This window comes from Anopheles funestus, chromosome 3RL, assembly GCF_943734845.2.
Source record: "Anopheles funestus chromosome 3RL, idAnoFuneDA-416_04, whole genome shotgun sequence".
Classification (NCBI taxonomy): domain Eukaryota; kingdom Metazoa; phylum Arthropoda; class Insecta; order Diptera; family Culicidae; genus Anopheles; species Anopheles funestus.
The window spans coordinates 27,731,933-27,750,272 of record NC_064599.1 but is presented as its reverse complement, the minus strand read 5'-3'; the positions used below and the strand labels follow the sequence as shown (position 1 = coordinate 27,750,272).

Below are 18,340 nucleotides of genomic sequence, written 5' to 3'. Positions count from 1 at the left end.
TCGTTGATTTATGGTCTTGAGACTTAATTCGTACGTTGCTGGAGTAAGCAATCTTTCGCGACAAACACCCACCATACGTCTGTATCCTTGCGCAAATGGTAAGATGTGTCGCACCGACTGGAACGCGATTTACGCTAAACGAGCACCGGCCAAAAACCTTTCCTTCAGTATAAATCGCTGATGTAACGACTAATGGCGTTCTAAGTAGTCTTTTACTTCAGTTCGTTAATTGTGTTTCACAAAGGAACTGATTCCATTCAACCATTCATACGACCGCTGGGAACGCAACGGCACGGCCGTCTGTTGGGTACGTATTTGCTCGGAAAATTTGGCGGATGATCATTCTTCCATTTTATCTTAAGCCTTACAATCTCATTTCAACATGTCCCCAAGGTCATCTTGGGACACAGTTTGCTGTCGTTTTATCCTGGTTGGCAGTGGAAGAATAAATGTACCACAGTAACAATATCTTATCTTGCTTGAATGCGGCGCCAAGTGTGCTTTCAAGGTTGTGCGCGATCTTGATACTCACGAAAGCCCTGCATGAAAAGAAATGGAAAGCAATGGGCAAAAGACAAAACAACTTTTTGGGGATGGAAACAATTCCTCCTTTTTTCCCCAGTTTTTGGGAGTACGCATCTTATTCTGTGTGTGTGCGCGTAAATATTTAATTCTCTTGTGGTGTTTTTATCTCTTCGCACACCATAGGTCTTTCGGATTTGAGTTTTTGAAAAGAAGTTTTTGTTCTTTAGAGGCGGGACCGTGCTGATGAATATAAGTATACATTTCTAGAAATACAGAAGGAATTCTGACTACCTTAAATTGTAAAGCTTTTTTGAATAATAAATTGTATTACATTGGAATAATTTATGTGGAATATTTTATGTCTTGCTTTCAAAACATTTTTTATTTACTGAAAACATGAAACCACCAAAATATTTAAGACTATGTAGACTACCAGATGAACAATTTTCCATAAAAAAACAGTCTGTCCTTTTCTCATACGCTCCATGTATAACTTCTTCCAAACAGGATCTCATTTTTCGCCTAATTAATCATAAATTTTGTCATCCATTACTTAATTTTTCTCTTCCTATCCATCAATACTTCTTCGGCACGCTTGACACGACTCATCGAGAGCTCCGGTTCACCGTTCTTATCGTTGAAGGAGGTCCGGATACGGGTTTTCCTTCCTTCCTTTTTTTTGGCTATACATTGTCGAAAAATGATTGACGAATCACGTTGAGTGAGATGGACATTTTCCTGCAGCCTCAGTTTTCCTTCCGCTGCATCAAGCTTCCTCTGTCAACGTGTTCTTGGCGTATATCACCTCATAAACGGCACGGACACATTACGCTTTTTGTCCGCCCTTCGACGACTGGTGGAACACAGGTCGAATGAGGCTGATAAATGATTACCCGTTGTTGTTGGTTGTTGTGATGAGAAAATCGATAGTTTTCCCTCCCGATTAGCACCGCCGGATGTGTTTTTTGGTATTCGCTACGGGAAAATTTTTGTGCGGCATATCTAGTTTTACAATTATTGTGATGAATTCACATTCGGTGTAAATTGTTGTGTAATTGTGTTTGAACAAAGTTGCCTTCAGTTATGCTTCTATTTAGGAGAAAGGCAGTATAATGTTTAGTAAAAAATGTTAATTTTTTCTAAAAACAATTTTGAAGCTTTTCTCTAGCTATCGTGAAGGATAGTCTGGGAAGTAATTCATTAATTCAGTTCTGATTCAATTATTAAACGAGCAAACAGTTTAGTTCAAGAAACGATAGAGAATCTCCAAGAATCACTCGAAACATAACAAATATTCATGAAACTAAAATGCTAATTAATTGGCAACATAACCCTTTCATCAACCGTGACAGAAAATCAATTAATATTACTTTAATTGATTGTTTGCACTTGATATTAAAGCAATAAAAATGTTAACTTAAACCGACTTAAACTGTTTTAACTCCTAAACCGAGTTCGATAAAAAAAGCTCATATTTTTTTTTTGTAATAAATAAGTTGGAAAATGAAATAAAACAATACACATAAATAAATTCTATCTACCATACATGATACACTTATATTTAATAGAAAAAGAAAATGGTTCATTATCCTTGTTGTTCGCTTATTCAACATGTGCTAGTTTAGCTTCAAACTGTCAGTTAAGAAAAATAATACTTAAGTTACGAAGATATGTTTAAACTTCTGCTATAAATCAAGTTCTTTTACTGCTCGCCAATAAATTTGTCCATGTCGTTCAGCTGATGGTTCATATTTTCTCAATCAGCATTCTCGAAGGTGCTATCTTACAGAAAGCCAACTTTTTTTTGTGTGAAACATTTTTCTCATTTTCTTCCATCCATTTCCCCTCGTTTTGTCGATGAGCCACCAGTCCGTGTATGCGTTTCCGGCGCAGTTTCCTACACTTAGCACCATTGGTGCAAAAGAAACGGATGTGTACCATCCTGCTGGCGGTTCGGTTGGCAAGAACTGTACCCCGCATCCGTACGCAATTATGACAGCAGATGATGAATTTTACTTCCATTTCATTTCATTTCATCCAACAGAAATTACGTTTGTGTTAGTCTGTGCTTTTATTTTCTTTTTTTTTATTTCTAACCCGACTGTAGTCTGCATCCTTCCGCAAGGAGCGACGCCATCGATAAACGTCGAACGGGGGATTTTTTTTTTATTTTCTCCTTCCTTCTTTGGAGGGCTTTTTACGAGCATCGGGTTATAAAGTACGGATAGAGAGCGGAAAGATAATATGTTTCCCTGCCGGTGACAGGTGTAACATATGGATTTCAAGAGCGAGAACGACATTTTATCTGGTCGTTTCGGCAAGCAGTCGTTGAAGGTGGCATATAAGACAGGATCTAGTTTTTGTTTTCTTGAACAAAAAAAAAAGAAATAATCCTGGCAGAGAATTTGTTGGTAACAGTGTCATACGTATAAAACCAGATATCGCCAATGGGATGTGAGGTGCATTAAAGTGAAGTTTAAGAACAAGTAAAAAAGTGATATCCGAAATGTTGTCGAATGTTTATTACACGAAAATGAAATGATACTTTAAAATTAATTGATGGTAATTTATGTGAAAGTTGTTTGAAAGTGTGACAATGTTCAGTTCAGTGTATTTGCATAATTTGCAATTTGGATTAATTTAGTCCTTTGCATGGATGATGATGGTGTTTATCATGAAATTAAATAAATACATATTACGATTACCAAGATGTTATATCTAAAATTGTGTCAAAATATATCAATAGCTTAGTAATACAGTGCTACTAGGAAATGACAATCAAATACACGATTTGACAGATGCTAAAAACCAGAAACCGAAGACAGTAGTTACAGTTACAGATTTTGAATTTTTGACATTATTTCACCTTATTATGCCGCTACAACTCACCAAATGTAAACTTAATCTTAACGGAACCAATCGAGCGTATGTTTATTACACATATCCCCGTCACTAAACGCTTAACAATTGTCGCGTTTACGAAAGCGATTCAGAAAATTTGTGCGTGTATTTTCAGCGAAAAATCGCTATTCGAAGCGCGACTTGACGTTTCTTTTCACTAAAATAATGCTTTAAATAAAAAAAGAGGAGAAAAAAAATCTATTAATTTGACAATTTTTTAAGGCTATAGCCTTAGCTTTTATTGCGAAATTTAGCAAAGTTTATAAATTAATCTATTTTAATCCAAATTTGTTGAAATAAGTTTCTTTTCACTCAAATAATGCTATAATTAAAGTAAAGAAAAAAAATATATATTAAAAATATAGAAAAAATATAAATTTTCCAATCTCCTAAGGCAAAGGCATTCGCAAACGCGACAATTGCTAAGCATGTAGTGACGGGGTAATACTTTTCTTGTTGTAACTGAGCGCAACACATTCTCCAAATCAATGGGCAAAATTTCTGTGTGTTGCTTAAATAGTTTCGAAAAGGTTGGTTTTTGTTATCTTGTCGCAAAAACCTCAGCAACATAAACACGATGTAGATTCCACAATACACACTAATAAATAATAGTCTAAAATGCTTCCTAACGGGAATGCTGCTTTACCCAGAGCATGAACCCCGCAATGAATCAGGCAAGAATGTGGGAAATTTATCTTACATAAAATTGCATCTTATTCAGCAAAAAAAAACCCATTTAGCTTGGATAAACGGGAACAATTTCCTAGAGCCTGATACACTAAGAATGGTGTTGAAAGTTGGAAGTAAGGATTATCCGGTTAGCTTATTCGTGGTACATAAACGAAGCACATGTTTCTTCGCCTTCATGAGCACCGCCGGACGTCACGTAGTCGTTCAAGTTGTGCAGCGAGTGAACTTAAAAAGCGAAAGGCATCATTTTAACGATGCCGGACCTAATTAATTATAGCTTGAATGCGAGTTTTACCGTGCGGTGGGTGAGGATTAGAGCGGGATTAAGATTAAGCGTGTGAAAGTGTTACGCTTGACATGGAATCAATTTATCTAAAGAAGCTTCAAACAGATGAAGAGAGGATCACAATATTGTGTGCTTTAGTGAAAGGATTGATAGCTGGAGAAAGTTAATGGACATTAATATATTATTCATAAACATCAATTCATCACTATCCGTTTGTGAATAGTAAGATGTAAAAGTTTACAGCTGTACATTGTACATTTTGTTATAGAGAATGATAGAATTGTGTTTAGTAAATATTTACTTTTAAAAATTCCATCATTTCTGTCCAGCCACTATTAATCGATGAAACCACTCGAGAACTCCTTGTACAAAGTACTGCAGCTATTATCAGGAACCGGTTCGCTCAAGTACATCCTAATTAGAATAAACATTTATGAACAAACGGGAACACAAACAAACTTATGTTTGCTCGCCCCGAGCAAAGTTAAGGTCAATAGGCAAAACCCACACTACCACGTGTGATGCTGGCGAACGTGCCAGAGTTTATGAATGGGGTTTCCGGTGCTCCCGTGCACCGATCACGTAACATTCCACTGACGAGCATTTTGAGAGCACTTGCACGAGCAAAGCACCAAAGTTGATCTGCTGAAGTGCTGAAGAAGTCCAGAGTAATGGTTTCGGTCCGGAGTACACACTCGACGACAGGGACCAGAAGCCCTTCTTCTGGTCGCACAAAAATCACAGTTGTACGAATGCAGCGAACGACTGCAACGTCTCCGGACCTGTTTGCAATGGCTTGGAGAGTATTCGTTTGTCCGAACCCAAAGAAAACTCTACCCGGCTGAATGGGCGAGTCAACAGATATGCCTCTGGGGAACGTTTTTGCAGGTGACGATTGGAATATTGCAGCCGCGCATTTATGGTTGCATTGGGGCGATACTGTGCATGTGCTGGATAATCGGGTGCATTACGAAATGATGGCTTAGAGGAAAGTTGCAACATGTACTTCACATGTTTCACGTCACTTTTGGGCCACTAACGAAAATAAAACTGGGAATGACAGGAACGTGTGTAAGTGTGTGCTTGGAGTTGGAATTGAATTGTCGTCGGGGGGAAAATTGTGTGCTGAGTAGTTGGAATACACTGTACCAGCAAATTTAGAGGCAAGGAATTCGTTCAACTTCACGATCGTTAAGCACAATGGAGCTTGTTATTAGTGTTTTATAGCATCACGAGTTACAGAGTGCAACTAAATTAAGTTTATACACAATATTTCGTTTCTTGTCTTCAATTACAAGAAGTTCTACAAACGTTCGAGAATAAAACTAAAGCTTATCTTCAAGTGCATATTTATCGTTTTACAAAAAAACAAAACAGTTTTTGGTCCAGTTTGTGAATCAAACACATTTTTAACATATTCCTCCTAGAAATGTTCTGCTTAGCTATTTGTTGCGTTGCCATATTATGTTTGACCCCATCCAAAAACAAATAAATTTAGTCACTTCCATCGAAGCGTTTCGTAAGCAAATAAGGCAAATTTATGGTGAAAAAAAAGACCCCGTGTGTCAACATCAACACCGACTTCAGCAACAAATCAATGCCTGAAAAGGGGTGTTGTATGGTCGTGTCACCGAGAGACAAATGAAATCCGGTCTGCGTATGTGTGTGTGTGTTTCATCGATTTTTCATCGCACTCTGGGAAAACAGGTAAGAAACGATGAAAATTACGGCGTTAAACCTGTTGAAGACTGTTGAAACTTGTTGTTTCGGTCGCTGGTTGTTGCCCTACCCCGCCAAAAATTCCGGCACTAAACCATGCTGAACCATGACACGCGGGGCGTGATTTCGTGACTTACATTCACATGGAATTTATTGTTCGTTCGCGTGCTAATTCTGTTCACCCTTCACTTTGAGCTTTGAAGCGTAACGCACGAGCCACGAGTTCTTTACAATTGAGCCTTCTGTGTACGAGCCCTTGATTTCCTGCATACCATAAATAGAACAACGTGCAGGTGCCCGTGGTGTAGTTCGAAGCAGGAGAAATAGAAAGTAATGCTAAGTTAAACAATTTCACCTCTATTATGGAGGGAAAAAAGGGGAAAGCGAACAATTTCTTTGTTCAATCGACAGCGGCTCAAGCGTTTTGGTTTTTTCGCAAGTTTTGATTAATGATGGAGGTGCGTTGTTTTTGACCATGGAACTTATGCCAAGGATAAACCCTGGCACATTTTTCTTTCGGCAATTAATGTGTGCGTGAAAGCAAGTATTGCTCAAGTGTATGTAGAGTATTATAAAACAACATCGAACTAGAATGCGTGTTAGGTGTTGGGATGAGGGTTTAGTTAGGTAAGTTATAATTTTATTATTACAATATTAATGAAGGATTCTTCTTCTTCGTGGCTTAACGACCTCTAAGGTCACGTTTGCAATTTCTGGCTTACTAGACTTATTTTGACCAAGTAGCTGAATAGTCAGTCCTTGTTACGGGCGACAGTCCAGTTGGGATTTGATTCCTGATCCTAAAATTTTTGTTTCATATTGCCCGAAGTGTTAAATGGACTATAATTTATTACGTGATGTCGACTCTATAACATTCTATTATAAACGCTTTCCACTATATGTACTAGTAATAAAGATGCTATAAAATAAATATTCTATACTTCAATGCCATTCTGTTATGCTTTATAGTCGCGAGTTTGCACTTGACTGATATCGCCATATTGACGGCATACTAATAAATGTTTTCCATTTTATTATTACTCATGCAATTGTCGTGCCATATTACACCATTTAGATTTCATGCGTTATGTTTGTTATAATTTTCGCTAGCATTGTTTTATAATCCTAAGAACCCTATAAGATGTGTAATGTTATTAAAATTATAGATTTCTACGTTATATTCCACTATTTACTGAATAGTATTTTTACCTCATTCTTTTTATGAAATATTCAAAATTAATCACCAGATGCTTCACCCTGTCAAGGATACTGCATGACGTATTGTTATAGTTATTCATATAATTCCCTCGCCCGAAAGCTAACAGGTGACGAAATTTGATTGATGTACCTTTGTCTATTCCCCTGATAACAGTTTATTATGTCGTTGTACGTCAGTCATTAAATAGTTCGACCTCTAAAGTAAGTCTCCAAGGGTTAAGTTCTCAGCCAGGTTGTTGGCCTTTGAATAAACGAAATTGGTAGTCTGTTGCAAGATAATGGGCATACTTGGATTCCTCTTTATTCTTTATTTGAAATGACCTTTGATGGGCCATTAGCAACCAATCAGAAAAAAATCAGACTAGAAATGTAAAATGATGAAAGAAAGATTCACTGTCAATACATTAATATGATGCGTTCGTTCAATTTGAATTGGGCAAAAGGATTAATATTAACGAGTGGTGGTTTCTCTAATCGGTTGACGAATGTTGTGCGTCATTGATATGCCTTTTCTTTGTATGGCAAAACCAAATGTACCGCACAAGATAAAAAATATACCAAACTTTGTGTATAAAAAGTATTCCTTTCAAGTTAGCTTTTTCGTAACAAAGAATGGAATTGGAATAAAGAGCTGTCTAGCTGTGGTTGGGGCACTGCACATGTTATTTCGTATACAATTCTGCAGGACAAAACATAAACGACAAAAACAATTATTTTATTTTCCTTCTCGACGCAACAGAGTCCTGTTAGAAAGAAAGGGAGCGAGCGAGAGAGAAAAAGCTACTAAGAGCAGCAAGATGGAAAAGGACTCTCCACCGGTACAACAATACCAGTGTTAATTATAAATATGGAGAATGTGAAGAGAACTTTCTCAAAAAAGATTCTTTCTCTCTCACTCTCGCCTTCTCTGGGAATTTGTGGCTACTCGCGTTATATTACTTCCCCTGATTTGAATGTTCAAAAGCAGAGCAAAGTCCTGAAAAGCTTCTCCAGTAAAGAAATCCTTTGTTCAGCCACGGTTGAAGCTTTTCACAACACACTGTTGAACAAATTTGAAAAGCTCGTTTTACGTCGTGTGCTTGAATCTACATTTGCACCCATGTTAGTAAACAGTTACCCGTCACCAGTGGGAAAGCTTTTCAGGAGCATACTAAAAAGCTTTTTGTGATCCTCTCGAACACTCTCACGCATCTCACAACGTGATGTACTCCAGCAGTGAGAGCATTTCTCACCCGGACGAGTTCTGGGGGAGAAAACTTGGGGATCCTTTTTTGGTGTAACAATTGTGAGGGAAGGCAACCAAAAAGAAAAAAAAATCCTAGTCCCAAACCAGTTAGACAAAACGACCTCAAAGCTTACCCGTACGTTCGCTGGAACTTTAGTTTGGTTGTGCGTTCGCTAGCGAGTGGTTCGAACGTTTGCCTGCGCCAAGTATTGCTGCTGCGTTGCTCCGGTTTGGAAGCTGTACCAAGTGTTGCGTTTTTGATAAGCGAACGTGCGTTCGATCCGCAGTGTGACGCATGAAATACGGTACCTAACAGCGAAGGCATTCGATACCTTTTTTTCTTTTCTTTAAAAAGGATAATACAATATTTCCCCCCCAAAAAAAAGAAAAGAAATATTAAGTGACGCGGCTAAATATTCTAGTGTCGGTTTGATTTTTATAATATTTTTTGTTGTTACTTGTGTCTGCTTGTGACCCCTTTGGCCCGAGAAACACACAAAACCGTGTGTATTATTCGCGTGTTGTTCTTCGGTTGCTCTGTAGCAAGCGTTCGCAAGCTTTCGCATCCGGGGCCCAGGTTTCATTTCCGTTCAAAAATTCGTTATCCCCGCGCGCATTCGGCGGGATTGGGTGTTCTTTGTGTGGCCGCTTTGCCACGTGTGTGTGTGTGCTTTTTCCTTCAACCTTTATGTATGTATGAGGTGATGGTAGCAGTTGCTTTCTCGCCTTGTTACAGTACCTTACGGTTACCTTGTTTCGCGAACCCGCGCCATGATGAACTTCCGTAGTGCTGCAACGTACTACGGTGGAAGTTATTAAACTTGTTTCCCCAAAAACTTTCCATCTGCAGACTGTGTCCATTTAGTGTGCTGGTGTTATTAGGCCCTCCCTGCTACTGGGAGTTGTATTTACCGTTTTGTCCCTCGTGGAGTTGAAGTTTTGGTGAAGAAAATTTGTGTTAGAAAAAATGATGGAAAAAATAATGAAGATTTAAATTTGGTGTGATTTGTTGAAATGAAATCTTGATGTGCCCTAGTTGTGTTGTCTATTGTGAGTTGTTTTCTTGTGAGAATCTTGTCCTATCTCGATAATGGTGTAATCCTGAGCAGCAAAACCCTGTGTCGCATGTAAAGGCTGTAACGGTGGTGTAATTTATTAATCTGGCTGAGAAAAGATACCTCTCGGTAATTGAAGGGAGCAAGGAAGTGCTTCTTTCCAATCTCGACATCCCAAACCGTACGTACCAAAAATCCCCTCTCCGGTGATCAATAACGGTAGGCGCAAGGGATTAAAGTTTGCGGAGAAATTCGCAAAACCAAAGGCACGACCCATCGGGCAAACCCTTCTGCCTTCAACCTTTTCCCTGTGTATGTGTGCATTTTAGAGTGTGCGTTTGTGTGTGCCTGAGTGTCTGTTACATACTTGTTCGTCTCTTCCGTAAGTGGATGGCATGTAAAATCCCACGTGCTAGCAGTGTACTAAAAACAAGCTAAACAGTGCCTACGAAATGATGCATGTTGATCGAATATTGATTTCGCGGCAAATTGTTTCCCAGTACTGACCCTCAAGGAGAAAATCCGACCAAACCACACATTGACTGTGCGAACTTTTCGCACAAAGAAAAGAAAAACACAAGCCACTGCATATCGATATATAAAGTATTACCGTTTTTACCCTTCCCTTCGTCGAGGTGTAGTACCGTACGGCAACACTAACCCGTGGTGTAACATATCGGGTACGGTGGACTGGCGTCACTGGGACGTTACATCCGTGCTGGGATAATTGCAACGTCGCGTAGGTCCAGAACGGTCCGCGTGTAGTGTAGCGGTCGATTTCTTGTACAGTGTTTTTGCCCAGTGTGTTTCTACGTAGCAGACGTAGAACCCCAAATCTGCCATCACGACGACTACCAACGGAGGAGGCAAGCTTGGTCACATCACACTGATAAACGGAAATATGCCTGAAGACAGTGCTGTCATAGTGGAAGGTAGGGTGGAAGGAGGGAACGTGTGGTTTTTTGAGTGTTTAGTTTGTTGGTGGTTCCAAACATGTGATAATACGCGCGTGTTTGTGTGTGTGTGTATATATATGTCCTTGTGCGCACACATCCTATTTACCACCCTATATAGATACTCCTAATGTCCTAGTTCCCTAATCACAATGCAACAAAAAAAAAAAACGCCAATAGCAGTAGTACATTGATGTGCTGTAAAGCGACAATGTACACGATTGTACTGAAATGTGTGTAAAATTTAATTAAAAAAACCCCAACCTGTCAATCCGTGCCCGTTGCAGTGGACACAACTGAATATTGCACTGCACAGCGTTCAATGCACAAGATTGTATTGAGGATATTTTTTTTTATAAGGTCCTTTCTTGAGAGAATTTTTCCTCAATTTTATGAAAGGATTTTTTTTTTCATTTTTGTCTAGAAATTCAACCCTTCCATCTAAAAAGTAACGGTCGCATCCAATCCATTTTTCTACCCTCTCCCCCTTTTCATCAAACCTCCTTCACACATACATATCCATGCACACTTACTGACAGATACTCTACAATAGACAACACACAGTTGCACACAGTTTGCCCGAAGACTGCCGGCACTGACATCCCGTGCCAGGATGATAGACTTCGCGCAAAGGCAGGTCAGACGGATGTGATGTCCTTCCTGCCGTGTCATTTTCGGTTGCTTCATCACTTTTCTAGGCCACATTGTGTGTCACTGCACACTGCACAAGGAAATCACTGCACCGAGTGTTTCTGTGTGTGAGAGGGAGAGAGAGTGACAAGATGTCAAGTACCAGCAGAGTAGCGGCAATACAGGAAACAAGAGACTTCAGAGTAACAGACAGTGAATGTGTTGTACCTCTGCACAACTATTGGCAGACAATAGTGTTGCCGTGGTTTGAAGAGATACTGTTACCAGACGTTGAGTACTAGTTTGTAATAAGAGGCCACACTTCATCATAAATGACATGTTTTCGATAGGGTTGAGATATGAAAAAAAAACGGAACGAATATCCCCCGGGGGGTATTCGGAGGTTCTCTATTTATACCAGACGAATGTCACCTCTATCATTCGGAGGGGTGATTCTCCCCGAAAGAAAGAACCCAGTGATTGATGAGTATTTGATGAAAATACAGTTTATAATCCGGTGGAAACTTTCCGATAAAGAATGGAATGGGTCGTTCGTCGGGTTGCCGAGTTGATGGGCTTTGCTCAACTTCGACCGGTGTGATGAAAGGCGTCTGATGGCTGTGTCTGGTCTTGGGTTCGTTTACTAGAACAAAGGATTCTACCAACGTACCGGTGGGTGGGTGCCTTAGGAAAATTTTCAATCAAAACCCCTTCTCTAGCTGAAACAATTGCGCCAGATTGTTAAAAGCCCCCGGTTCATCAGAGTAAAACAAAACATCATCGGTTTTTTTGGGTGCAGTTCGACGATGCATACTTCACAGACTTCGATTACTTTACGGATACGCTTCAGTGCCTTTATTGCCTCCAGTTTGGTACTGTTTCTTGGGGGGCCAACACCCAAATCGGAACCGGAGTTTGTGCTAGCTCTGTGCTAGTAGTCAAAGCAGCTACATTCAGGCGGGTGTCGACAAAACCTTCCCGCCTTTCCGTTTGCTCTACTCTCCACGTTTTTGTATAAAATAAATTATCCTTTAAAGTTTGCTCAATCATGCCCTCAGTGCCGCTTTTGCTAAATGGTCGCTAAAAACACTAAACACTGACCTACTTCAACACGGTGACGTCGAAGGCTATTCGAAGTCATGGAAGCTGCAGATCTTTGCCTGCAGGGCGGCATCATTCTGACCTTTTCAAACAAATGGTGCTCACTTCGGCCACCGGGAGAGGTTTTTGTTCTTGTTTGCCCCCATAGGCCGGACGATAAATTCGACTCTCCGGCCAGGTTTCGAACGAAACGGCCTTGGCGGTTGTCCAAAGTTTGCTGCGTAAGAAGGTCAGGTCAGGAGGGTGCTCTCGATAGTGATTTATCGCTTAAGTAGTTGTGTACTGCATTTTATCAAGCCGGTCCGGCTGGCCCGAGGTTGGCCCCCGGTTTGTCAATGCCGAAAAGTGTGTCTGAGATGTTCTGCTTGCTAATGATTCGTTTCAAGGCAATGATGAAATTGTCTTCACGCGTGGTTACAAATGCATAGAAGAAGCAAGTAAATCGTCTTTTCTTTTACGCTCGGGAGTTTCAGTGACAAGTTTTTGAAACTTGGGTGCTTTTTTCTTTGTGCTTCTAACTTGCGGTAGAGTGATTAGTAATTTTTGGGAAGACAAAGTTCACCCCATTAGTATCACAAGCTGTAATGACGGGGCGGTTTTTGGTGGAGTTTCAAATCATTTCATACCAATTTGTTCCGTTTAAAAGTAACCCTCGTTTCAGTGGATTTTTTTTTGTGGAGAAAGAATATCTTCTCAGCTTCATCGGAACAATCAGTCATGATTTTATGCAATTTTGTTTAAATACTTAATTTTTCTCAGGTTGTTTGTTTAAACAGAGCTTATGGTTTTTTTTTTAATTTTTCTGACCGTAAAGCTAATAAGTTTGTATATTTGTATATTTCAATATTCAGAAACGGTTAAAGCAATTGGCCTTATAGTGGCAAAGTACCTGGACAACATGGACTTTATTAGGCGAAAATGTCATTGAAGGTCCGTGAACAGTAGGCAATTGCCAGAAGGAGCTATTGAAAGATTTATTAAAAAATGTTTTAAGGACAAGATTTTAGCAAGGATCGCCAACCCTCCCAATGGTCAAACATTATTTCGTAAGGAAAACCTTGAAAGAAGGATTAAATTCATCAATTTCGAGGCCAAAATGGTGTGACAATAGATCACCAAACCTGCGAAAATGTTGAAACAAATGTTTTTTCTTCTTTAATTGTGGTTGAATTTGCTAAGCAATGCGGATTAGAACGATTTACTTAGCATATGAACCTTTCAATTGTTTCAAACTTTTTAATGATGTGTATTATTAAACGTTAAATTGTGTGATTAATATTTCCCAACAAAAAAAAAAATTGCTGTAGGGATATTATTTTGTATTTCGAAAAGGGATTCGGAGACAAAATGAAACTCCAAGAAAATCATGGAAATAGATTTTGTTGTATTCATTCCAATTTTGTATCTATCCTTTCAAATTGTTTTGTTATTCTCACCATAAGTATGCACTCGTATACTTTTGTTACGCACTGTAATAAAATATCTTAAATTTGATTATAAAAAGGTGTCTATAAGTGGGTATTCAACAGCAAAAAAAGTTCGTTTTTTTTTGTACAATGTACAATGTACAACTGTACAATGTGCTTCAACAGAAAAAAGCAGTTGAGATTATCAAACAGTTGAAAGTTGTTGTTGGCCTAACAATCATTATCTTTTTTTTTGTTCGGTGAAGATAACCGACGGTGTGACAATTGTGCAAGTCACACATCACACAACGCCTTCAACCATCACGCATGACTCACAGAACTCACATAACATAACAAACCACCTACAGATAGCTACGGAACGGAACTGAACCCCTCAGTCGCACTTAGTCACTCGAAGAAATCGAAAGTGTAAGCATGTCCGTAGACGAAACACCTGCCATTATTATTGACAATGGAAGTCACACCCTGAAGGTTGGTTTTACCGGTGAAGAAGATCCGACGGGAGTTTTTAGAAACCTTATGCATGTAGCTGAAGGTACCGATGGCGTTATCCGTCGCGTTGGTGAAGTCCTGCCGAATGGTCACGTTCGTAGCCCAATGCAAAGAGGCGTACCTTGCGATTGGGATGCGATGGAAAGTGTTTGGGAGTACACGTTTAAAGATGTGCTGAAAGTTGCGCCGGCAGATCATAAAGTGCTGCTCACCGATCGACCACTTAGTGCGCCGGCAAATCGGGAAAAAGCGGTACAAATAATGTTCGAAAAGTTCTCAACACCTGCCACTTATGTGTCGATGCAGGCAACGTTGGCACTGTATGGTGCGGGCCGTACCATCGGAACCGTGGTTGATGTTGGCGATGGAACGACAAGTGTTGTTCCGATTTACAAAGGTACACCCGCTACCGCAGCTATCGCAAGCGTCGATTTCGCTGGTTGCGATATGGTAGACTATCTGGCAAGTGCACTCAACGTAAGTGATCGAAAAATTGCTCACGAGATAATGGAAAAAGTATGTGCGGTTAGTCCCAACATGGGGAAGGAAACGATAAACAATCTCGACTATAAAACTTCAACCGGATCAATCGTCACGATTGGTGCGGAACGCATTCGATGCGGCGAGGCAATGTTTAATCCATCGGTAATAGGTCACCAACAGATTAAACCATTGCACGAGCTAATTGTGGAGAGTGTGGCTGCTTGTAAGGAACGCACCCTTAAAGATCTGTACGCGTACATCATACTTGCCGGTGGACCGACGACGCTTAACGGGTTTGCGGAACGTTTGCAACAAGAACTAACGACACTGGTACCGTCGGGGTATCGATGCAAGGTCGTGACGGCTCAACATCCAAACCTGACTGTTTGGGCTGGTGGATGCATGGTAGCACAAAGTCCCTTGTTTCAGCAATCGTGGATAACGAAGAAAGAATACGAAGAGCATGGTGTGGAAATAATTCATCGTAAGTGTGTTTGAGCTTGTTGGAACTGTTGCTCTCTTCATCTTGAAAGTGATGCGTTACTTATTTTATCACACCGGAAGCAAGATAATTTTCATGAGCAAGAACACACCCACGTTAAGATAAAATGATTACACGAATGTTTATCAATAAAAAAGAAAGCTGATAAAAAATTTTAACCATCATTGTGCTGTTTTGAACCATATCTTTTGACTCACTTTTTTTTAAATGTACTTCATCTACTCGATGTACGCTTTTAACGCTTGAACTACCAAGCGTTTTAAGCGTTTTTGCATTGGGTTTTTAACGTTGCAAACAATTGTGAACAGATGGATAACATTTTAGGTATTTTAGAATTCGTACTATATAATATTTATGTAACAGATTTACTTTATAGTACTTACTTAAACAGTAAAAGTAATATGAAAAAAATGAAGCGTTTCTGTTCAAAATGACTGGTCCAGTTTTAGTGTTAATGTACTACGAGAATATTCCAGTTTACTTAAATTTTCATTCAATTTCTTAAAACTAGTTTTTATAAAAGTTAAATAAAAATATGTTTGTGTTTAATTTACAATATAAAAAGAAGAACTTGAAATCATCAAAACGAAACAAAAATTCGATTAAATTTGAAAATTCCGTTCACTCAAGTACCGCGCGTACATCGGGAAGAGACTGAAATTCCACGACAATTGTCTAAACAAACACTATTTGAAAGAATTTATTTCAGCTGATTTTTCTCGCACAAAAAAAAATCGTTCCATCGTAATTGTGCTTGAATTATGTCACAGTCAGCAGATGCCACTGCTATAATGCAAAACAAACAGCAATTTGTGAAGTGGTTTTTTGGTGAATCGAAACCGTTTCACTTACTTATCACACCATTTACACTTCGGAAAGGAAACCGGAAATTAGCGGTCAATGGAATGGGAAAATTTATGGCACTGGGCGGGATTTAAAAGAAATAAAATTTCTGTCCGCCAATAAATCGTTCCCATTTGGTTTCGGAACGTGGATGACGAAATTAAACCAGATATCTAAATAGTAGAATTGACGAGCAGCAGCAGCAGCAGTAGCAAAAAAAGCAGAAATATATTGAACGGATGGTTGCTTGGCCGGGAAGAAGCTTTTCATTATTTATTGCAAACGCGAGGAAAGCGGTTTTGAGTAAAAATGTGGAGCAGCAAAGAGAAACAAAAAAAAAGAAGAAAGTTATTCGATTTCGAGCGCATTGCCGTTATCGGTTCAATTCAATTAAAAGTGGGCAAGCCAAACGAATGAAGGCAATTTATTACCATCGGTGGTACCGTAAAATCCAATCATTTGCGGTCGAAGGAAATCACTCGAGTCCCGGACGGGCGTAATGACCACCCACGGACCGGGTATGTTGTACCTAACGCGTAACACGCGTAACACTCGCTAGAGCTAGTGAAAGAGGACAATATGATGGCCAGAGCTGAAATGGCGGTGGTGAGCTGATGTGTGTGGTTGAGTCATTCAGTAGAGGCCCATTTGAATGCTTGATGAAATGGTCGCCATCCCGATTGGGTGCGGACTATCCTTTTGTGTGATGCTAACGCGGTCTGTGTTTTGGTGACACAGTAGTCAAGGTGATCGTCATTTCAGAACGGTGGAACGGCATGGGTGCCCGTGTCGCATCGAGACAATATCGTGCCCCGTGTGGTGGTTTAAAAATGCCGTGCCTCTTTGTTACTTTACCGATCAATACGAGGCTTTTTTTTTCGTTCCACCATATCCACGGCGTTTGCATTTGCTGGGCTTTCAATATTCATATGATCACCATACCACAAATCCCTTGTCATATTATGTAACACACAAAATAGGCTTACCAATTGATCATGGCTGACGGGAAAAATCCTCTTTGCAGTGCAGACGTGTAGATTTCGTAGCTTTTGTGTGTGCTGAATGTTGGCAACATTTGCTGGCCCTTTTCTACCACGCTGTGTATCGCTGTGTAACGCACGGGGCAAGAAGGAAATTGAGAAGCGCAGGAAAATCTAATAGAAAACGTGACAGGATTTTTCTTGTTGCTGCTATTTTCTTGGTTGAATGTAGCATATCTTACTTAGTGGAGAGATATTTTCTTTTTTGAGCAAAGTAGTATATTTGTGCCTTTGCCGAAGAAATCCCGCATGATTATGTGTCAGTAGTTAGGAATTGAATTTTGAATTGAATTTCCTGCTGGGCTCGGCAAATATTTCTTGATGATTACGAATAAATATTCTATTCCTCTACACAGTAGAAAATCCTATCATTTCCAATACTAGAATCAAACTGGCCGATACCCTTCGAATTCGTCATGCGGTTCAAAGAAATTCATTATTACACATAAATTCGTAGTTTGGAAAATTCGCGTTATTTGCATTCTTTTGCAATATGTTAGCTGCCTTCGTTAAACAAAATATCAAAAACTATAACAATATATTCATAATATCAAACACAAGCATCGTTTTAGTTAAAGTTTTCTTATAGGAATTTAGCTTTTCATTCTACAAGCTTCGTTTTATTTATACCACATATATTAAATTATTTTTCTTTCAAAGTTTCATACATAAAAACTTTTTTTTTCTTTCTTACGAAGAACAGCTGATATTGTAATTTGGATTCTTTCGAATTAAAAAAATTATTCCTTACTCTTAATAAATTATACCTCGTATTAAAAGCTTTCGCTTATAAAATTCTTGACCGTCTTTTCAATTTTATACATTTTCCTTAAAATTAATGATTTACCAGTCTGACAAATTTCCTTAAATCAGACCCAAAAGGAAAAGAGAAATGTACGTCTTTTACCCCGGGTGTAAAACAGTTACGTTTTCCCCCAAAAATGGTTTTGCAGCTGCTCTAGTCCAGACATTGATGCCGCAATGCTACACTATACCAAGCGCAGAGAGGCATACTTTAATTAAATTATCCCCCCATCATCGTCCGGGGTAAATGGGAGATGGTAAAGTGGAAAAGTGGAAATGCAGGGCAGCACTGAAATCGTTTTGTCTTCATCAAGTTCGTACTCCTTATGATGCGAGCGCGGTGAAGTTTTAGGGAAACTCTTGTGTTGGGCAAGCTTTTTCGAGCTAGCCAGTAATTAATTCAAATCTTCCTAATTACCGCAATTTGGCAACTTCGACTACGTGTG

The 18,340-nt window shown here is 39.3% G+C and overlaps 2 protein-coding genes across 8 annotated transcripts in view; both read left to right on the top strand.

Moving 5' to 3' along the window:
• Positions 1-18,340, top strand: part of LOC125769847 (band 7 protein AGAP004871) — a 59,869-nt gene that overhangs the window by 23,045 nt on the left and 18,484 nt on the right. Inside the window, exons 1-2 of one of the 7 annotated variants that reach the window (XM_049438779.1) lie at positions 6,739-8,869; positions 10,261-10,551. The exons of 2 other annotated variants lie outside the window; for them this stretch is intronic. In XM_049438779.1, coding sequence (XP_049294736.1) covers positions 10,521-10,551 — 31 coding nt within the window. In that variant the 5' untranslated portion in view covers positions 6,739-8,869; positions 10,261-10,520. Of the gene's footprint in view, positions 1-6,738; positions 8,870-9,600; positions 10,552-18,340 lie in introns of those variants that run through there. 4 more of the 7 variants (XM_049438780.1, XM_049438778.1, XM_049438777.1 and 1 more) reach the window with 4 other exon arrangements.
• Positions 13,880-16,193, top strand: LOC125769846 (actin-3-like). Its single transcript, XM_049438773.1, has one exon. The coding sequence runs from the start codon at positions 14,145-14,147 to the stop codon at positions 15,201-15,203; it is 1,059 nt and encodes a 352-aa protein (XP_049294730.1). The 5' UTR covers positions 13,880-14,144; the 3' UTR covers positions 15,204-16,193.